We start from the raw sequence: 22,775 nt of genomic DNA, 5'->3' as shown, positions 1-22,775 counted from the left end.
TATATTTAACGTTTTTATTATTTTCTTTCCTTTTCTTATATAATTTCTCTGCTCTTTTCTTTTAACTATTTTTTATTCCTTTCATCCTTTCTTCCTTTTAATCTTTTACGAAAAAGGTCCCAGCTCCCAGGGTTAGAATGGCAGAGGAAGGAGCATCTAGTAAAAACGCTACTATAGTAAGACTCCATGGGAATGCTATTAAAATCCCAGTTCCTCTGCCAAACATATTAAGATGTGGGGAACGAGCTTACCAGGGTGATCGGGGTAACGGGCCCTGGTCAGGGGAACGCAAGAGACAGTTGGCGGAGAAACACATCAAAGATCGACACTCGAAGAGAGGGGTTCAGTTCACGACCCAGTATGTCTGCAAAAAGGAGTTTAATTCCTTTATTTCAGCCGGCAGGCATGCAAGGCCCTGCACTGAGTCCCTTTCTTCCAGTATTCTCCACCAATCCCTCGAACTCACCGTTTCTTATGAAATCGGTGGTTCGCAGGGGTCCCCAAATCCCGCTCATTCGCCTCTCCCCACTTTACCCCCTTGTAGAATCGAGGGGGACAAAATAATTTAAGATACCCTGGAGGACCCACTAAATGTCCTAGGTGCGAATGGACTACCCTGGCACAGAACACCAGAGCCATGGGTAGTATTCATCGACACCTAGAGACAGCCCACACACTCCAACTTTTGAAATACTGGGAATGCGGAGTGTGTGGATTTGCTGGAGATGGCCCTACACTAAAAGGGCATTACCAGAGATTGCACTCAGCACCACAGCAAATCACCCTCCATCCGTTCGCCACGGTTTTTCAACGCGGATACCTCTGTTCTGGATTCTTCTGTGGTAGCAACCTTCCAAGAGGAGATCGCTGTCACAGAAGATGACCGTCAAGAGTTATCCGTGATGGGAATGCCGGCGATCGAGGAGGAGGGGCATGGTAATGCCCAATCTCCAGCAAATTTTACCCAAAGCCCCATTTTAGTTCTTGAGAGGGAGTTCACCGCATCTTTTAATACACAAAATTTTAGTTGGCTCTACGAACTCCCTCTACAAGAAATTTCTTATCCACCACCTGTAGCTCCGGAAGGGCCACCACCCGATCCCCTTCACGAGACCCAACCCTTTTCCCCCAGTCAGCAAAATGTTCGAGGATGCAGCCAAGAGAGCTCAGAAGAGCAAAGCCAAAGAGGCGGCGATTTCGCTTGTCTCTGGGTACCTGCTTTTCTAAGCTGCGAGACTCTTCTTGATCTCGAAGGCATCCTCGAACGTTGCACTGCTGACTGGCTCAACAAAGCACAGATTTTAGAAGACCCTAGCCCTGAAAAACCCCGAGGAAACCCTAATGGTAGAAAAAGAAACCAAAACCGGCAGATGCAGAGAGCCCGGCGACAGATCAAGCTCAAGGCATACGAAGCGAGGAAGATTCAACGGCTTTTCAATATCTACCCAAGAAGAGCCGTTCGAGAGGTGCTCGGAGATCGTTCACCCTCGTACGATGGCACTGTTGAAGCTGCGGAGGAATACCTCGAGAGGACTTACCACCGCTCGAGTCTACCTTCGCAGCAGTGCCAGAGTGCGAGGGTACTCTACGACACCTGCGACTGGTCCCATCCATCAAGGGACCAGATGGACTTCCTCAATCGTGCGCCTAGCCAAAAAGAGCTTGAGGCTAAACTTCGCCGGGCTACAAATACATCACCAGGGGTCGATGGCCTAGAATATCGACATCTAAGAGCCCTCGACCCCGACTGCATCTTGCTGGAAACAGTTTGTAGAATAGTTTGGAAGATTGGAATTCCTAACTGTTGGAAAATATCGCGAACAGTCCCCATCTTTAAGAAAGGGGACACTAGCGATTATTCCAACTTTAGGCCAATTTCCCTTCTTCCGACCATCTACAAACTGTTCTCGGGAGTAATCAGCCAGAGACTCACAGAGGTCGCCTCAGATCTTGGCTGGTTATCTCCCCGAGCAAAAGGGTTTCCTCCCGGGGGTCCATGGTATCCAGGAGCACACACAGCTCTTGCAGACCGTTGTCGAGGAGACAAGGACCAAACGTAGGCATGTGTCTATAGCATGGCTAGACATGTGCAATGCGTTTGGTTCTGTTCCTCACGCCGTCCTTGGAGAGCTGTTTGCTTCTCTTCCGATACCAGACGACCTCCGGCGCATCCTGGCGGACATTTACTCGGGGAATCGGATGGATTTTGCCGTTCAGAAAGAATCTGTTCGTATTTCCCCAACAGCAGGTGTTCGTCAGGGTGACGCTCTTAGCGCCCCTATTTTTAATCTGGCTTCCGAGCCCCTCGTCAGGGCCGGAAAGTCCAATATCAACCCCGGATTTCTATTATTTGGCTCGCTCGTCAAGACCACGGCATATGCTGACGACATTGCCGTGGTTACAAATTCTCCTGACGAGCTCCAAAATATTTTAGACATTTTATCCCTCACCGCTGACACCTTAGGGCTGCAATTCAACGCTGGGAAGTGTGCTTGCTTGGTCATTGACAAAGGCAAGCCGTCTGAGGCTCTGTGCCGAATCGGTACTCAACCCATTCGGTGCTTGGGACCAGACGACCAAGAGACATATCTTGGTACACCGATCGGCGGGAAATTGCGGTTTCGTCCTCCCACTGACCTTATCCCTAACCTTGACAAGATTGCCGCCTCCCACCTCGCACCATGGCAAAAACTTGAGATTTTCCGTAGCCACCTTCTACCTTCCCTTTCCCATCACCTCGCTTCGGGTCGGGTCCTGAAAGACTGCCTCACCCAACTGGACACTGAGTGTAGGAAGTTCTTAGGCCTTATTTGCAACCTTCCCAATCACGCAACGGTCCCGTTTTTCTACGCGGACCGGCGGGTTGGGGGCCTAGGAACATGCCGCCTCACTGATGATGCCGATATCTGGACCATCGCCAGGGCTGCTCAGCTCCTCACTTGTAGAGACCCTACAGTGAGGAACATATGTCGAGAGCAGCTCCATGAAACCATCCGGCGAGGGTTCAGAAACGAGCATCCAGGAGTGTTGCCAGTTGGGGAATATCTTTCGGGATCCGTGGATGGGGGGCTCTACAGACTGAGGTACGCGGAGGCAGGGTCCAATCTTTGGACTCTTGCCCGCCAAGCTGCCAAACGACTGGGAGTGCGGATTGATGTATCCGGCGATGAAAATATAAGAATTGTCGCCGATGACGTCTCCGTAAGCCCAGTCAAGGCAGTCCGCGGACTTCGGAAAGTAGCTCGGCAGCGCTATACCAGGGACCTAATTTCCGACAAGAGCCACCAGGGAGTAGTTGCCACTGGCCTCTCCCTGGAAGACAAGTCGAAAGACATGGCTCGCCTGGTATCCTGCCGTACGCCCCTCTCCTTCCGAGACTGGAGATATCTTCACAGGGCCCGGCTCGACATCCTTCCTCTTCGGGGGCACTCGTGGTTTTGCTCACAGGAGCAAGATACGAGTTGCCGCCGATGCGGAAAGGAAAACGAGACCGGGTTTCATGTGCTTAACCACTGTGAAGAAGGTCTCCAGCTCGCCACCAAGAGGCACAACACCATCCAAGATCTCTTGGAATCGCTGCTAGTCAAGCAGGGACACGACGTCACGATCAACAATGCCATCCCCGGGCAAAGGTTAAGACCGGATGTTGAATTTCAACTATCCGGTTCCCGGGTGATGGTTGACGTCGTGGTCTGCTATGACCAACCGGGAAGTATGGAGAATGCCTACCAGCGGAAATATGATAAATATTCTTCGCATGGGAGGATTCTCCCCCTGGTTGTCGGGTCTCTTGGATCATGGTACCCCAGGAACGACGAAATCCGTTCGATTCTCGGAATCAACGGAAGATCCTGGGGTGCCTTCCGATTCAAGGCCCGATTGGCAGCGATCCAGGGATCAATGGATATGGTGTGTGCCCATTTCCATCATGGTGCACCAAACCCCGAAGCTGAGGATATCCCCCCTTTTCCCGTAGAAACTCCCTACCCAGTAGATTAGTAGATTCTTTCCCTCATATTTTATTTATGTAATTTTTGTAATATTTTAAAATGCACCTACCTCATACATGTTTATTCCCCTTCCGGAAACCCCTCCATAAACTAGCCACTAGACCATATGGGACAACAACCTGCCGAAACCCGGGATCGAACCAGGGACCTTTAGATCTTCAGTCTAACGCTCTCCCAACTGAGCTATTTCGGCACACATTATTATTGTTAAAGTATTGCCACACCTGAGAAAATTTTGTAAATCGAACCTTTTAAAATTTCTACCTGTACCTACACTAGACGAATACGAATAACGGTGTTGCTATTCCATGTCCGTGGTATGTACAAACCCCGGTCTTGTGGAAAATATAGTTGTCCGGGGTTCGCACCACCCCCCGACCTTGAACTTCGGACAATGGTGTTTCTCATAAGGCTGGAGATAGTTCATACCCCGGACAAGGTCGGGGGTGGTGCGACCTTGTCCACCCCCCGGACTTATGAGAAACACCATTGTCCGGGGTATGTACCAACCCCGGCCTTGTGGAAAATATAGTTGGAGGAATAGAGCAAAACCGTTATTCGATGCCGTAGAGCGTAGACTTACTTTGCATGAAAGTTTAATCTGCAATTGGGAATGTGATATATTTCGTGGTTATAGTTTGAAGTATGCTCATTTTGTTACTGGATTGGATTATGTAACTATGATAAGTATTTACTTCCGAATTTTCCGATAGGGATTCTATCAAAGTGGTCAAAATGTGGCGACCGACCCTCCTTTCTTCCCCAGATTTTCCCGCTAGATGGCTTCTTCATTACCAATAGATGGTTTATTACTTTTATGGCTTCTCGATTATCATGACGGTTTTCTTTCTCCAAACGTTTTTGCAACTTTTAGGTAATCACGCCGAAATTGGTGGCAGCTTGTAGGGAACGTAATGGTACGTATAACTGTCTCGTTTTCATGAGGATCGGCTTGACCGTTAAGGTATCCGGTGTGATCTAGTCTCATTTCTAGACGGACGGAGGGATAACAAGTCATCTAGTTTGCTTATCTGTAACTAACGCGAACAGTTTCCTTTTTTCTTCCCATAGGCGAAGTTTTTGTTTTCGTCTTTTTTTGTTACCGGCTGAAGAAAAATTAGAATAACATTACTTACTTACTCATTTTTTCTAAATTTTAGACTTAGTAAAACACATTCATGATTTCGATTCAAAAGCGACACAATTAACGGGAAAACTAATAATCCAGCCAAAATCAGCTTTTATTTTCCAGTATAACGTATGTGTTTTTATTGCATTCTAAGAGATGTCGGTTTTCGCAAATTTTGACGAAAATAAGTAGGCTCACGGAAATCAAGTTTATTTTTCAATTAGCCTAATCCTTTTTTTATTAAACGTAAAAAAACAAAAAATAAAGTTGGGGTTGCTATAACAGCACCGGGTTTTCTTTTATTTTTGAAGCGGCTGATTTAACAAAAAAACCAATGACTTAATCGAAATCAGCGTTCAATTTTGATTATACCACGTGATTTTTGTCAAATTCCAAGAGATGTCGTTTTTTGCAAATTTTGACAAAAGTAGGAAGGGTATAGCCTTCCCATTTTTGGCCAAATTAAAAATTTGACTTAAATTACATCATTTCGATTCAGAATTGAATGATAATCACGGAAATCAAGTTTATTTTTCAAATAGCCTAATACATTTTTAATTAAACGTAAAAACAAAAAATAAAGTTGGGGTTGCTATAACAGGACTGTGTTTTCTTTTATTTTTGAAGCGTCTGATTTAACAAAAAAACCAATCATTTAATCGAAATCAGCGTTCAATTTTGATTGTACCGTGTGATTTTTGTCAAATTCCAAGAGATGTCGTTATTTGCAGATTTTGACAAAATTGGGAAGGGTATAGCCTTCTCACTTTTTCATTTTTGGCCAAATTTCAAATTTTGTTTAAAATACATGATTCTAATGCAGAATTGAATGGTTATCACGGAAATCAAGTTTATTTTTCAATCAGCCCTACAGATTTGTTAAACTGAATATTGATAAGAAATATTGAACATGATTGGTGAAGATTCAGTCGTTTTTTACTTGACATCCAGTAAAACTTCACTGAAGGCAGCAAAAAGTTGTGATCATTTAGTTCGCTTCACGATGATATTATGTAGCCTTTTTTAAACCTAGATAGGCCACAACCTATAAAAATGATAGATGAAATCAATGGAAGCCAATAAGTGCTTCAATTTTTAGAAAGTTGTAATTTTATGCGCTGTCAGTTGGTTAGTACATTTACTTAACTGGAAATGGCAGAGATACCGAGAAGGAAACATGAATCCCAGTTTTCAGAGAATTCTGCATCAAAACGCTGTCGTCACCTCATTTCCTTTTTAGGATCCGCCATACAGAGTAAACGAGTAACCGATATAAAGCCTCGGACATATTTGTGAATAGATTGGTAGGCTACACGGAAGTGAATGCCATACTCCCATCAACTTGCGTGATAATCTCTACTTCCTGCTAGACCGCCATGATGCTGATCATGCACCTCTCAAGAATAACCCCAGCAATCCGCCTAGCAATTTGGCATTTCTAGAAAGGGTATATTCACTGAACCCACTTTCCTGTTAATCCTCAACACTAATTTCTCTCTAGATCTCGTGTAGCTTTAGTGTGTTAATCGTTTATATACTTTGGCCATTATTGCGACCGCGATACCTCATCCTCAAGTGTTGTACGTTATAACCCGTTTGGAGAAATTTAACTGTTAAGACTCTTTTTTTTGCTAAGTCATAGCTGTAATAAACACATGAATAAATACATGGCCTTAGGGTGTGATTGTGTATATATTAATTATGAAATGCAAAAATAATAAAGCAGAAAAAGCTATCAAACCAGTAGACTCAAGCTATATAGTTATATACTGGTCTATGTTTGAAGATCCGTATATTTAATGACAAAGGCCATTATTGACACCACCAGATATAAGGCTGCAGACTTACTATAATTGACCTACAGTAGGCTTATAATTGGAAACAACAAACGTACAAAAAAAGTGAAGTAGAAATGCGCGATGCGTATACAAATAGCGGAGACATCTGGTCGGCTTCTAGTTGGATGACTCACGCAGAAATTGGACCTACTTTCCACAGGCAGGAATGGATATCTAATCCGACTGATCCTTCCCCACCGTCATTGGAAAAGCTGGGTGTTCTGCTTGTTTTTGCATTGGTGCTCTCTTCTTGAAATAGTGGTGATGATCCTTTGGCCGGATTGTTCATCCGCTGATGGTAATTAAAAGCGCATCCCATTATAATCTATGCGCAGTTTCTCTTACGTGTCCCCCTTTCCCCCCCATATTCCTCATCAGCTTGCAAAGTAATTGTTAGCCGATATTGACGTTCGATGTGGAACCGAGGCAATGAATAAGGGATTGGTTGTTTGCCAATCTATTGGTGAGCGTCCTGAAATCCGATCAGTCTACCAGCCGACATCTCTCTTTCTTTCCAGTGAAAATACAGACATATCAAAACAAACCCTGAGCCCTGCAGAGAGCGAGAAATAAAATAAAAATCTTTAATTGAATAACGGGATGGCTTTAAGGAGAGCGAATAAAAGAATGGAATGCTATTCATTGCACAACTCTATATGCATTAGTGTTTTAAAATCAGATCAAGTGTCAATAATGGCAAGAATGTAAGAATTTATTCCTATAGTGTTAGACTACTCGCGTTTTACAAGAAATCTATCGCGGATGTTGAAATGTAACAGATACCTATTTTTAATGAAAACAATCCCAATTTATAGTTAGTCCTTTCGCATTAAGTTCCATCGTTCGTCGTATTGAGCCCTTAACAGCAAACTAGATATGCAAAAACTTGTAAATAGAATCTTTCATTGCGATCACCCTCGTTTTGTGTTTTGGTCGCAACTCGCCACCAACTCCCTAACGTCAGTCATCGTTAATTATAAAGGGTGTGTCTAACAATGGGGTATGAAGAAGGTGTATTACAGTGTTACTGGATCTAATGCGTGCCGACAGCCCCTCTTTTATTTCTGTCATTCTTCTGATCCAACTGTCAATCATTCGACCCGCTCACAGACCCGACAATGGTACACATATCAGCTGGGACCCAAAGATGCAGAAGCAAACAACGAGTTTATTCCACGCGACAAACTATCACCGCAATCGATTCCGATAGCTCAGCGAATTGAATCAAATTTAACGTGACTACGTTATAAGAAAAAGAGAAAGACTGGGGGGCGATATATGGATGGTGAGATTGGAAACGAAGCAGACCCGACAGCAGATTCTTGTTCTCTGTGTGCGGCTATCTGCCGAACGATTTTAAGCCGATCGGCGGCTATTAATCACGTCAACTTTTGACCCGGCCGCAGCAGATAGATCCAAGACAACTATCAATCCGCTCAAGAAGAAGCCTATATATACACGCCGCCGTTACTGTGTACAGTTCTAATATGTTATACGCGTATACCAGATCTTGGTTCGACTCCTTTCCCTCTTTCATTTCCATTCCACGTCTACACAGACAGAGAGAAATTCTCGATGCAAATTTGGCACATTGGCTTAAGAATCTCATATTGTAAAGACGACTGTATATTTTGGACGATCTGGCGCTATCCTATGTATACATGTGATCTACTTTATGTGATTAAACTCTGTATAATATTGGAAAATGGTCGAGATTTTCGCCTATATACCGTCCAATTATCAGATGGTATCCCTTAAAAAAAAAAAAAAAATCCCGTTTGGTAAAACAACACGCTGCGGTTCGGTGAAGGTGGGTGGGGTAAAGAGGGGTAGTGCTTTGGTTGGTTGAGAACTGGAACATGTTTATGTCGGGGTTTACTAATGAGGCCTATGATGTCAAAACGAGACGATAAAAGTAGCTCATTTCACGTCGTCGTTGACATATCCAATTCATGGACATGTCAATAGAAGTATAATAAGAGCTGCTATGACTGATTTTGCTCCAGCACAGGAAACCAGTCGACGGGAAAAAATGGAAGAGATAAGGACAAGCAGACGAGCGGCGGGTGTCCATAGATAATTAGCCTTTCCCTTCTTTTTTTTTTCTTCCCATTTTTCTTAACGCTTCATGCGGCTGTTTGTGTCTATAATATATCTCGCGATGAATCCATCAATTCATGCGGGTTTTCTCGTTCCCCAAAAATGTGATTAGGCTACATCAGAAAAACTAAAAAGAAACCATTAACACCAACCCGTAAATCGCTCGTCGTGATCGGGACAAACGCTCAACTATATACTCTCTAACAGCACGTACGTTTTTACCAACAACATAGCGTTAATTCGTTAACCCCCGAAACCTGGTCGAGACATTTATTAGATAAATGACACGTTTTTATTGTTTCGCTTCTTGCGATGAAATGCTTTGTGAAACCAGCTGTATACAGGGCCTGGTTATTAGTCATCAGTAAGTCATTAATGTTCGACTAAATCCGCGTATAGCTACTATCGACTGTTTGCCTGGGATTGCTTGTCAAGTTCGCCACAACTGGCACGTGAGGGCACAATCCTTGTAGTTAACGACGGATCAAATAAATGGCAATCGAAGCGGATTGCCTCAGCTGGACGTCGAGTCACTGGCTAAAGAAGTAGAGGTCGGTAACATCTGCGCTCATGGCATAGTCCCTACTCGGCTGGTATATACCACAACTGGAATTCATCAAGCGTTGCCCGTTCACGCGCACATGCACGCTCGGTGGCCAAGCCTGTTTACACACACAGCGCAATTAGATATCCTTTTTTCTAATATATTATCGTCTGTGCTGTGCTGACTGTATAAAAAGCAGCAGTTATTGGCCAAAGGACGGGGCCTTGCCATGTCTTTTTCTGTGTGTAGTTTTGTTCGACCGGGGCCGCAATTCATGCAGTTGGCCCAACGCAACAAGGAGAAGCTTTCATTCGTCTTGGTCGGTATTAATTTTAATCTATAGGCCAAACGGTATATGCTCAGTCATCCGAAGTTCTTGCGCAACTCTCTCTTTTCTTTGCGTCCCACAGCAAGTCTCAGCCGCACGTGACGCTGATGGCCTGGTCAACGTCATTCTTTTCTCTCCTGCTCCGCTTTGAGAGATAAATGAGTTGACCCACCGCCACAAAACAAACAGATGCCTCAGCTGTGGCCAGCACAGCCGCTAGAATTCACGGCTGCTGGCCCCCTCTCGTCCGCTTCGCTTGCTGGACTCACAGTTGTTTTATTTTTTCTTTCCTCTTTTTTCTAGTCTATCATTTTTTAAAATAAATCCCCTTTTACGGCTTTTGTGAAAAATCAGAGTTCTACGGAAGGCCAGTCAAGTCTACAATGAAGCGGAATGGATGGCATTGAGTCTCTTTTCTCTCGCCTTTCTATTGTGTGGCCACAGGAAAAGAAGGATCGCCTATTAAATAGGCCTATTGCGGAGAGCTCCAATATGTGCACAGTTGGCTAGCCGAAGTAACAGTTTGCCTATATTAGATTGGCGTTCAAAGAATATCTTATACATATTCCATTAGCCGATTGCCTGCCCGAGTGCCCAAGCTCCTCGTCTACTCGATTGATTAGCAAACGGCCAGATAACACAAGGTTATATATAGCATATATACATATACATATTATAGTCTATATCTTCTGTTGCTTTCGTCAAACATAACCTTTACGCCCACAGTTGTCATTGCTCCCTCCCTTTCTCTATTCCTGGTTGTTGGCAGTTCTTGTGATCTTTCCTCCCACCTAAAAAAATGAAAAAAACAAATCTTGTCCCCTTCTTATTCTTGTCGGGTTGCGTAAGTAGCACTCGTATAGGCTTCGTATACAATGTGTGCTCGATGCGGGCGCCAGCCGCCGACTCAAGTCGAGAGTAAACACCATAAGTTTGAAGCGCATTCGATGACCATATTCTTTTGATGTCAAAGAGAGGCAAAAAGCAAAAGCCAAACCAAGCGGCTGTGGTTTTACAATAAAGAAAAATCGTTGTCAATATTCAAAGAAAGTGAAATCAAAAGAAGTCTCCAAGGCCCACTTGCACGACCTGTGGATGTATATAGATTCCAGGCATTGTACTGAGAAACATCAAGAGGATAAGGAAGGAGGGGGGGGGGGGCGTAAACACAATACGGCTTTTCTGCCCTTACATTACCACGAACGAATACTTGTGCGATGACGTGCAGCAGTTGAAAAACAGCGACACAAGAACGATATCTTATCGAGTGTATTTGTGTTTGTTTCACAGAGTTGTCGAGACTCATATTCTTTTTTTTTTTCTCGCTGCTTAGGAGCTTGGCAAACAACAGAATAGTATACAGAGCATAGGTACAGTAGATTCTTTTTCTTTTCCTCCCTTTTTTTTGGTTTTTTTTTCTTCTTTCATACAATTTTGGGTTTGCTATAAAGACGCCATATAAAGAGTTGTACAATATATAATACAGACGATGCGGTCTAATGGATTGAAGTTTCCCATCTCGACTGAATAGCAACAAAGAAACGGACAGGAAAAGAAAAACGAGAGAAAAAAAAAAAAGAAAAGTACAGGAATTTGTCGAATTTCTCTTCTTCGTCTATCTACAAAGCAGCAAATAATATATATATATATATAAATATATATTATACTTTTTGAAAAGTCTTTTCGTCTTCTTCTTTTGTTCATTCCCCTCCAGCACGCGGCAGAAGGAGGAGCGCACGGCTATTGTTTGTCCGTCTCCGCCAGTCACTGAGTAAAAGCAATCAACTGATGAAAGATGGCCGTTTTTTTCTTTTTCTTTCGATGACGTTATTATATCGATGATCCAGCGGCCAGCTTTATTTTTTTTTCTTTAGTCCGTGCTATGTCTGCCACTGCACGAATGTTGTGCGGGGTCCGGCTCTTTTTTCCCTCTTCGCGCTGCTGTGCCGCTCCCCAATTTGTGTACAGCCATCAACGCGCAACCACCAACATAAAACGCGGCCGATATAAATAGGTTTTGATATATTACAAGGATAACAAGGGACAAGCAGAATAAGTCTACACAACAACAAAGAGAATAAACGAGAGAGTGGGAGAAGTGATGATGATTTTTGTACACGATTAAAACGGCCTGCCCGTCAATCCGACAAGCCACTGCGCTGACGCGTTTCATAACACAGCCGGGATTGCTGTCTGCATAGCACTAATTAGGCTGGACTTCATTCTCTCTCACATGCTGTTTGTTTACTTCAAAAAATAAAACCATGTACAGTACAAAGAACGTAAATTGGGTAAAGGATAAAGGATTAAACAAGAAAGACATTCGAATGATGATATCATTTTTAAATGCATCGAGATTCCACTGGATGCTTTCGTTAGACTGTTGGATCATATAGCTAAACGCTACCAGCAGCCACCACGCAAAACGAAGCTTTGGGGGAGGGAGGGGTGGGGTGTGTGTGGGATTGGAAATGAGACGAACAGACAACATGGGGGAGGGAGTGATTTATGAATGTACAACGACATCAGAACCAGCTGCAGCGATGAGAAGAACAAGAAAAGAAACACTCCGAGTATACTAACTGTATACGCCATGTTTCTCTTTCTCCCGGCTTTGAGGATGCAGAATCCCATCTCTTGAGTGATTGTAGCGATATAATCAAAGTTCACGAATCATCTCTCTTTTTCCTACTGTACATGGTCGAGCGCTTGACAAGTTGCTCCGGATATGCAGAAAAGGTTGACGACGAGTTAAGGATGTTTATCTTGGTCGATGCTGATGACATAGTATACAAAAGCTGGGTCATATATTTGTGCAACAGGATTGCATATTTTCATGGTTTGTTACGACAACACCATGTCCAGAACGATAACCGTAGCGGCCAGAGTGAAGAGAAGGCCACCGCTCCAGCTGGTGGGTAATGCGGAAGAAGAATGTCCCCCTGAACGCGGTCGCAACGTAGCTTTCATCATGTCATGGCCGTGTCGGTTGTGGTTGTTGCTGGTAGCCGATCCGGACGGTAGGAATTCGGCGTCTCCGATCGGACGCGTCGGCAAATCGACGGCGGTGTGTCGAGGCCGGCCGGTGGTGGCCAAGACGCGATCCCGTTGCGAAACCAGCGTCCACGCCGTCGTGCCGATAATCAACGGATAAATGTCGTTTTCGCCCATCATGAAAATGGGTGGCGGAGTCGTCGTCGTCGTCGTAATCAACGGCCTCAAATCTGTGATCGCAACGGGAATATGTTAGAAGATATACGAATCACGATTTGAAATTTTGGCTTGGTTTTTACGGAATTACCGTGCAGCTTGACTGTGCCTTCAGCCTCGCCGTGCTCATTCCTACACCTACACTCGTACTTGCCAACGTCCGTTTTACGAAAATGCGCTATCGTCAGGATCATGCGGACTCGGTAAGACGATTCGATCTTCTCTTCGTAACCCAACCGACTGCTATTGGCGATCATCTTGTCTATTTGGGAGAAGGAAAAACAAAAGAAAATATGTGATTTGATTTAGTGGTGACCCATTTGAAACCAATGGGGTCGTTTCAGGCAACGGGGTAGAAATGCCAGCGTATCTGAATTTGCATTCAGAGAAAACGGGGAGAAATAGCATCAAAGGAAAAAGAAAAAAAAAATCAAAACGAAAATGGGGAATGAGGAATGCAGATTGGCTGGATGCAAAAAGAAATAGGGTATTACCATCTTTGTACCAGACGTTGATCGATTTTGGAGAGGATTCGACGATACACCCGAGCGTCACGTTGTTCCCTAAAGGCACGCCCACAATTTGATTGTCCACCGCTACGGTCGGAGCGACTAAATAAAAAAGGGGAAAAAAAAGAAGTAATCACATCAAATCAATATAATCTCTTCTTTTTTTTTTTCGTCATCTTCTTCATTCTTTCGGGTGATGCGCCTTTTCTAGCTAGTTTCTTTCACGCTCCCGATCGACATGGGGGAGCAAAAGGAGGCTGTTGGCCGATTGAAGGGGTAGGCAGACAGAAAGCAACGAACCGCACAGAGCTATACAACATTGAAAGAAGCTGAAGAAGAGACAAAATAAAATAGAAGACAAAATCATGCCGTCCTCTCTTCGTTGCCTTGCCTATAGAAAATTATCGATCACGCGATCCCAAAACCAAATCCGACCGCCCGCCATCCCACCCAACTCAACAAGAAAATTCGATGGAAACGTGGAAAAGGAATTTTGAAAACTCACTCAAAATAGCGTGCCTCATAAACGAGTATGAAGAACGGAAGAGAATCAATAAGAAATAAATGAATCAACTCACACAAAACGGTCACTGCCACTCGTTTGCTAACGGACGGCGGCACTCCGTTGGACGCGATGCAATAGTAAACGGCCATATGGCGTTTCGATACTTGGTTGATCCTCAACGTCTCGCCGTCGACGCTGTACACAGCCGGACTGCCGTGGCTTCTATTCCGAAAAGATCCTCCAGCGCCTATACACACACACACACACACAAAAAAGAAGACCCGCCGACGATATCAAATATGCAAATGCACTTGCCGTATTTCCCAGCCCAATGTTTCAAAATGTTAAACCGTACTATCTCCATCTATCTGCATTTGACCGCAGAAGATATATAATCACGAATAATATCATTTTCTCCCTGCTAACCTTTGTGTTCGTCTCGTGAGGTCAAGTGCAAATCGTGGCCGTCTTCCCGCTTCCACGTGATCCGCGGCGCAGGGTTACCTCTGGCCTCGCATGTCAACTTGACCGCCTCGTTCTCCCGAACGCGAATTTCGCCAGGCGTCCGCTCGTCGATAATGTCCGGTGGTTCTGTCACGTCCAAGTACGTCACCTAGAATCACATTGAACAAGCAAATTTCCATGAGATTTTGAATTGAAAAAACAAAAAAAAAAACAAAAGGAAAGCGAAAGAGTAGGTCGCATAGAAGACCGGCTCTTCTTAGAGGTAATTAATGAATTAATAAACAAAAAATAAAAGCCTGTAATGAATGCTTCATTAAGAGCGTGGGTTTACCTGACTCTTCATCGGATCGGTGTCTTGCGGACGTCATTTGCAAGTTAGCGTGATTAGCGAGAGGAGAGAATAAGGTCGTTATGATCAACAATAAAATAAATACGGTACATTGTCACTGTGCACCATAAGGGCATTATGAAAAGGAAAAAGGATCAAAGGAAAAAATAAATAAAAAAAAAAATGGATGGAAAGGGCATCGGTCTTATTTTCCACGTGCTATATTGGACGGTATAAACAACTTACTTATTTGCGCCATGTAGAAACCGGCGTCTTCTTTGCGGACGTTCTTGATGATCAGTTTCCACTGACTGGAGCCGATGTGCTCGACCGAAACGCGCGGATTGTGCGTCACCACAATCAAGTGGATGGCTTGGATGGCTTTGGTGTCGGCTTTCACCCAACCGACCTATTATCGTCCGTTCACAGACCCGACAATAGCCCCCCCAACATCCAGCCAACACCACACAGACGCAACAAACGAAATAAAAACCGTAGGAAAACAAAAGAAAATCGTATTAGACCAAAAGGACACCCTTTTTCTCCGGTCTTATTGCCAAAGAAAAAAAAAAAACAAAATGTCCAATGTTCCGCATAGAGCAGCAGCACACGATTAACGCGTTCTAAAAATCCAATCATTCGTTATGAACAAAGAGGGACTTGTTTGTTACTGTACACCTAGAGTGATTGGATTCGAAAGAGAAAAAGACAGAAAGACGAGTCGACAGACGGCCGGGAAGAGCAAGAAAAGAGGACAGAAGTAATCAAATCAATAGCTAATACTGGATTGCAGGAAATAGACAGTGACAACACGGTCGAAGAGGCCAGATCAAACGGTGTTCCATACTGAAGGCAAACAGTATATATATCTGTAGAACGTATAGTGCCCAAAGATGGATATCGGCTTTCAAATCCTGAGGCATTGAATTTTCTATCTTTTTTAAAGAAAGCACTTTATCTCAATGGTTTTTGACCGCAATTCGGATTTTTTTTTTTTTTTTGTACTCCCCCTTTCTATGGTAAACACCATTGCGATCCAATAACCAGCGCTCAGCGCAATCCATTACGGTCCGTTCCACCTTCTATATATTCTAGGTCTACGCGGCAAGTATAGAAATATATACCGGCGATGGACTTACTCGGCCGTCTAATCTATACAGCCTTTATATACATTTAAAAAGAAGGGGGGAAAAAGCTTAAAAGCTCTTTCTTTAAGTCGCATTTTTTTTTTTTGTTTACCTTGTGACCACCAAGATTGGCAACGCTGCAACTGAGCACCGCGTCTCGGCCAGTGGCAACTGTCACGTTGGTCATGCTTTCCGTGAACTCCGGCTCAAACCCTAAACTGGGGCCGTCCGAATGGACGCGGCCCGCTACGAAAGATAAACAAAAGAAGTAACGTTAAGAATAGTGAATATCTTTTTGAAAAAAAAAATCAGATAAATAAATAAAATTGACATCGAATTATATATTAAGATTGCTCGTTATAGAAACATTTCAGAACGTCGAAAAGTCTAAGAGTCAACGTCTCCGGTGGTGCGTAAACATCGGCTAAAGTTGGAGCGGGGCCCAATTAAAATCGCGCCGTGCCGGCGATTCTCTTGGGTAAGGATGAGGCAGTCAGAGCGAATGAGAAAAGGCGATAAACTCACCAACAATCAAAGGCGTGATAGCAGTCATGCAGAAAGTGCCGATCCAAATCCAAGTGATGACGCTGGAAGCCAACAGCTGGGCCATGATTTCCGACGAGCGGTTGATCTTGTCACTGTTACTCGTCTGCTTTTTCACGCCCACGAGAGATGAGTGAGTAGTTGTGTGTCTTGCTACTTAAGAAAAAAGGAGAATCTTTTCACACGTCGGCACCAAACGAGAACAATTGACAGCTAATGGCAAAATCCCTCAAGTCTTGTAAGCTTTATAGACGATGCCACGCTTTTCATTTCTGCTGAATTTCTTTTTTTGTTTTGTTTTACCAACATAGAAAAAAAATGCGGAATAATTAATTGAATTTTACACAAAAAGACATATACACCTAGGCTGAAACTTAGTTTCAGTTCGTTCTTAATTAGCCGACAGACCCAATTAATAACTACGCAACTTTTTCGCCCTCACTTTTCAGCCAGAAATACCAAGTGACAAAGTCAACTACTCGGATCCTTTCGTCTTTCATCGGCACCCATAACGAAAAAAGGGGGAGGAGGTATAAGAAGACATCATTACAGTCGCTTCATTGGTTATTCACGTAGTGGATTATTCAATATGTAAGCTCTACCTCGTATAACGAATAGATGGCCGCACTTCCAATGAAATTACACGGTCGAGACTTGCACCGGTCCCAAGCAGCTTTTCTTCACCAGTTCTGTTGTATCAGTCAAGCGGTCGTATAATGAAAGACAAGAGATCGATTTAGCTAGCGTTTTGTCTTTTACCAAGCGGAGGCGTATATACGTCCTACCGATGCGCTTCGATTAACGGCCTCGTCTTATATACACCGTCGTTTACTATTACAGTTACCCACTCGTCTAAATATGTATTCTTTTCAACGACCTCGACAGGGAAATGGCACTGAAAGACTGACATTAAAATAGACGTTCATTTAATGTCTGTGAAGTATCACCCGGAGTGTGATTATAAGCTTCTTATTACAGTTCTTAACGACGGCAGGCCGAACGTGGGTCCGCTCGCGATGCTGCCAAGTCGGACGAGACAAGGACGTGAACGCGCATTATGCATGAGGCTGTTTCTCACTTCCGCTTGTCTTTGCTATAGCCTCGTAAAGTGATGAAAAATGATCGCCACTTAGCGCCCAATCGCCAAAGAAAACAAAGAAAAACAAACAAATGGCATTTCGTCATCGTTTGTCTCCCCCCCCCCCTTTTTTTTTTCTTTCTATCTTACGCAAGAAATCCGCCACGCATCGGTTTGATCAACACGCCCAAAGCCTTCCGTCAATCGCGACGGTTGCCCAACAATTCAGCAAACACTTTACAGGATGGCGAAGAAGATGGCCCTTTGAAAAAAAAAACGGGAACAATAAAAAAACAAACAGAAAAAGATGAAAGAAAAAGGATTTTTTTTTTTTTTTTCAAAGTCAAAAGAAGAAGATTACTATAGAAGTCCCTAGCGCATGTTGACCGCGGGCGGATGAGTAGGCCAATGAACGCATGTCAATGGTGAAACCCGCAATGATTCAATATCCTCCCTTCAGTTCAGCTCTTACTCTGCCTTTCTAGCCCCCAAAATAAAAGGCTTGCTGCTTTGCTCCTACCCCCCGTCCCAGTTTCCCCGTCACCAAAGTTAATGGAGCGACTGGAAAAGAATGGAGATAGATATATGTAAGGTAGAGAAGATTAGGTCCGTATAGGATTGGAGGATTGCGAGAACCTACGTACCCGCAGCTTGTCTGTATGTCGTCTGGAGCTAACATTAAGGCAACCATGATGATGGGCCATCGTGGATGATCAAAGAGCCCCACAGTTGTGACATGTCGATGAGGGATCACAGGATTTAAGAAACTAAGCTACCCCCCCTGGCCCCCCATTTTTTTCCCCCTTCACAGCAGTTCAAAACTGTGTTCGATCCGCTGACGAAACTGATTTCGGTTCTGGTAAAGTGAGCGGCCGTTATTTCGTTTTGTTGCGATAACAAGAAACGAAACAAAAGAACGAAAAAAAACAAAGTAAAATTGAAAATGTTTCGAGAGTGGATAGTTCATCTCCGCCACTTCTTCTTTCCTCCTCTAGGCAACGGCCTTTTTTTTTTTTTTTCCTCTCCTAGTTTTAACTCCGGCAGGCTGCTGGTTGCACGAAAAGATTCGCAGAGCGTTCACAAGTGGCCCGGGTTCTCATCGCTAGGCCACTTTCCAACGACACGTTATACTAGACTTTCTTTGAGTTTCTCTCTTTAGGCTGTTCTCTCAGTTTCTTCCAGCCCTTTCTTTGCGTTTTCTCTTTTCTCTTTGAAAGAAAAAAAAAAAAGAAAAGTCGGGTTCCGCCGAGTTCCAAGTTCTCTGACGCGCAACTTTGCTTATATGCACACTCAGTCGGCAAAGGGCCCTCTCATTCAAACCTCTTTCTTTTTTTCTTTTCTTCAGCTTGTTCTCATTCTCCGCCTCTTTCCGATGCAAACACACACACTCTTCGCCGACCCGCTTTTCTTTCGCTGTGATATAACTGGTATACATATCGCCCGTTTGATCGGGGAACGCGAACAGTTGTTGGCCATTTATTTTTTTATTCTTCCTCCTCCATACGAAAAACTTTTGTTTTGGTTCCACTTAAAAAAAAAAAAACAACGAAAGATTTCTTTAGTTTCTTCGTTTAAAAGGAATATCTAATTGGGTGAATGCGACATGTCTTTTGCCCAAAGGACCCTCCAAGTTTTTCCTTTTCAAGGCGCGTCCCATTGCTGCCAAGTTTAAAAAAAGAAAAGAAAAACTGGCTATTTGTATTTGAATTGAATTACGTAATAAGATCAACAATGTGCTTCCAGACAATGCGAAATATCGTCGTGAAATCGACGTGCTCTTTGTCGTTTCATTACAAACGGGTCTCCATTTCAGTAGGGAGGGAAGAACAGGGATTGGTTTTGCGTTGCGTCGTCAATGCTTTAACGCAAACTAATTCGGCAACACGTTCCTCGCTATGCATAATCGCGAGTTGTTAAAAGCGACGGCAAAGTGGTTTGTTTTATCTCGTTTTGTTGTTTTTGATGTTCCTCTCTCATCTTTGCACGCCTGTTTAACCCTTTTTTTCCCCTTTATTTTATCTGCCCTCGCCTTCCCCGCCAGATTCTATTTACGGCGCACGTGAACAAACTAAGAGCATTTGCATTCATCTTGGTAGATAAAAGCAACCAAAGAGAACAGAAGAAATATTCAATATTATCAATCGCAAAAAGCACTAGCCAATAATTTATAATTCAACAGCATAATAATGCGACCTGTTGCGGACACACACAGAGCGTCAACAACGAGGCGGCGCCGCTCAAAATTCAAAAGACGGCGGAGCTCTGCTACCTCACGTTGGTGTGCATGTGTTATCTTTCCATTTCGAATGCAGCCTATATAATCCAGTTAGCTAATGGAGTAGAGAGGATGGAAAAGAGTTTTGCGCTCGAGGATTTGGTTGTTTTCTTTTTCAAATATTTTCAGCGCAATCCTCTTGCTGCTTTTATGAAACACAAAAGAACCTCCCCACAAAAAAAAAAATGTATCGCTATTATAAGGTCTAACCAAAACAGTGACAAATAAAACAAACATTTGTAAAGCCGTCGAAGGCAGGCGAAAGGTGTTGGCGCACATGATGAGCGCCAGTGCGGAGCGACGCACTTTGAATAACAAATGAATTGGCTTAAACAGCGTCGTCACGAATGGTGGTGCTAATCACCACACAAGGGGGAAAAGGGGAAGAAACGAGTTAACAAGAACAACTAACAAAGATTTATTCTCCTTTATTATCCCATGCCTACGTTAAAAAAAAAAAAGAAATGTGGACAAAAATTCAATTGCAACAATCAAACGTCGGTCGAAATGGAGGTGAACGTACTACTTGATGACAACGGAGAAATGTTCAATCGTTCGTTACGGTATGGGGTTGAAAAGCCAAGTCCAAAAGGACGTTTGAGGTAATGAAAAAAGAAAAGAAAGAGAGAGAGGGAGTGAGTAGTTGTCTAATTGAAGTTCGTAAACCGACACGAGGCTGTCAGACTGTCGACACAAAGCAAAAAGCTTTGAGACGAGAGCAGCGTGGAGCAATGCTCGCGACTCGTTGCCGGAATTCCATGAACGCAACCAACCCTTTCATCCCATATCTTATCATTTCGGCGCATCTCGTTTTGCATTAGACGCGATTGATCGAGTACTACTTGCAACTACTCATTAAGTGAGTCAAAGCGACAAAGATCCATTACAATCTAACGAGGCACTTTTAAACAGAAATGCCGGTTTTATCGCGGAGCACTTGACATTCAGTTTTTGTTCTTCTTCGTTTTGCCACGAATGCAACGATGAGTCTGGCACTTACCTAAAGAAGAGAAGTGATGACACGTGGGAACTAAATGCTCAGTGACAATGCCCGTAGTCGGATAGTCTCATATTTTTGGCGGGTTGAATAATTGAACGATGACCAAGTGATTGGCGCTTCCTCGTCTCGTAACAGAAGAGAAGCAACTGACTCGAAAACCGTTCAGATGGCCCACGTATCTTCACAGCGTGAACCGATGGAGAAAAAAAGGAAAAGGTTGTGGCAGCGCGCGCATATTGCAACATCACTCGGATTGTCCGGGTACAAAACAGGAAAGTGGGCACGAGGCGAAAAGGGCGAGGAGTGGACGAATCGCGGGGGGTATGTCGAATATCCGTCTGCCTGTACGGGTGGAGAGCAAAGGAAATCGCCATTGTACAGATATCACAGTGCATAATCACGTCAGCATCGATAAATCCACACTGTTGGATCTTCGCAACGTCCTAGTTCGTCCTACGCCGCTCTTCACGTCATCCTGCCAGTCACAATAAGGCAAATTGAACTGATGAACCGATGGACTCAGTGTAACTAATTTATCTACAGTACATACATGTATCGCTGAGTGTATGATTGATAATGACATTTAAACCTGTTCGATTCCGCTGTGGAAGGATTCAATTGAGCTCCGCTCTTCATTCTGGCGACAAACTAAACGTTTCATCGGAGAGGCTTAGCATCATTTGATTCTTTAGTTGGAGTTGGCCTGGAAACAACTGAAAAACAGCAAAGGCAAAACAAACAAGAATCAAAATGAGAAAGAAAGAAAACAGACGTGAAACAACAGACGGCGGTAGCTGATGATGTTGACCAATCTTATCGACGCTATACAGGAGCGTAGAAAATGGGGAGTGCAAAACGGTTCAGCCATTCCTGGCACGTCACTGGTTTATGGCAACCAAAAAGCATATGCTTCCCCCCCCCCTCCGCTCCCGGTGCGTCTGCACGCGCCAACCGTGCACGCTCCAATCGGTGGTGGTTGGAGGCAAACGATCACTTTTGGGGTTCACTCGTCTCGGCCTTTAAAGAAGGAGGCGGAAGAAAAACAAAAAACAAAGGAAAGAAATTCGACAACAAATCACGTCACTGATGGAATCGACTGTTTTGCAAGTAAACGGCTCTAAGAGCTCAGCGCAAAGAGTTGCAACAGCCACACCATAACACGACGTGGCCATGCCGCAAAATATAGCGCCAGGATGCTATAGCCGTGCAACCGCCAAGCACATGTTTATCGCACGCATTTTTGGCGCATTGCTAGGGCATATATACGTTGATGGAGTCTTTTAAAATTCAGGCTACTCCGGTGGCAAGATATTTCGTAGAAAACTTCCTGGATTTTCTGGGTTTTTTTTTTTTTTACTTCATCTTTATTCGATTTGGTTTGTCTGTCTCCGTCTGTTCAGAAGGAGTTAAATTTCTCGTTTGAAAAAGCTTCAATTTCATTAAAAGTCCTCACTCCTTAGCAACAACTTGGGGAAGCCATTTTCCTTTACCGACCTGCGGGAAAAAAATGGCAAATCGTAACAAGCTTCTAGTTGAAATTCTAAGAAGTTTGTCATGTAAATAAGTAATTAATTGCCCCCCTCCTCCCCTCTCACGGCTAACGATTCCAACAGTCAATGATCAACATACACATACCACACTTTACGGGACACTTTATTAGGCTTACACTTCCTTCGTGAAGTTGGGAAAATTCACTCCGCTATTAAAGGATTTCTTTCAAATGGACCTGAACAAAAAAAAAAAAAAAGAAAAAATGGTGGTAAATAAAAAATTGGACAAATGTTTT

The 22,775-nt window shown here is 43.7% G+C and overlaps 1 protein-coding gene and 1 non-coding gene across 3 annotated transcripts; both read right to left on the bottom strand.

The window, feature by feature from the left end:
• Positions 1–4,130: 4,130 nt before the first annotated feature.
• Positions 4,131–4,203, bottom strand: Trnaf-gaa. The gene has a single exon. It is a non-coding gene; the product is annotated as a tRNA-Phe (tRNA).
• A 7,000-nt stretch (positions 4,204–11,203) lies between these two features.
• LOC116922703 (lachesin) lies at positions 11,204–21,829 on the bottom strand. Of its 2 annotated transcripts, XM_045173938.1 has the most exons (12): positions 21,540–21,829; positions 20,990–21,464; positions 17,239–17,325; positions 16,619–16,789; positions 16,206–16,339; positions 15,213–15,375; positions 14,970–14,992; positions 14,600–14,786; positions 14,247–14,420; positions 13,654–13,770; positions 13,251–13,421; positions 11,204–13,173 (listed from the first exon to the last, which is right to left on the bottom strand). In XM_045173938.1, exons 4-12 carry the CDS (start codon positions 16,701–16,703, stop codon positions 12,794–12,796), a joined length of 1,434 nt encoding a protein of 477 aa, XP_045029873.1. In that variant the 5' UTR covers positions 16,704–16,789; positions 17,239–17,325; positions 20,990–21,464; positions 21,540–21,829; the 3' UTR covers positions 11,204–12,793. The 2 variants fall into 2 exon arrangements, with proteins under 2 accessions (XP_045029873.1, XP_045029872.1); XM_045173937.1 differs by lacking the exon at positions 17,239–17,325 and having other exon boundaries at positions 21,540–21,828.
• Between the last annotated feature and the right edge of the window lie 946 nt (positions 21,830–22,775).

Source organism: Daphnia magna, linkage group LG5 (genome assembly GCF_020631705.1).
Source record: "Daphnia magna isolate NIES linkage group LG5, ASM2063170v1.1, whole genome shotgun sequence".
NCBI classification, from domain to species: domain Eukaryota; kingdom Metazoa; phylum Arthropoda; class Branchiopoda; order Diplostraca; family Daphniidae; genus Daphnia; species Daphnia magna.
Note: the sequence above shows the minus strand (reverse complement) of the source record. Positions and strands in the feature narration are given on the sequence as shown.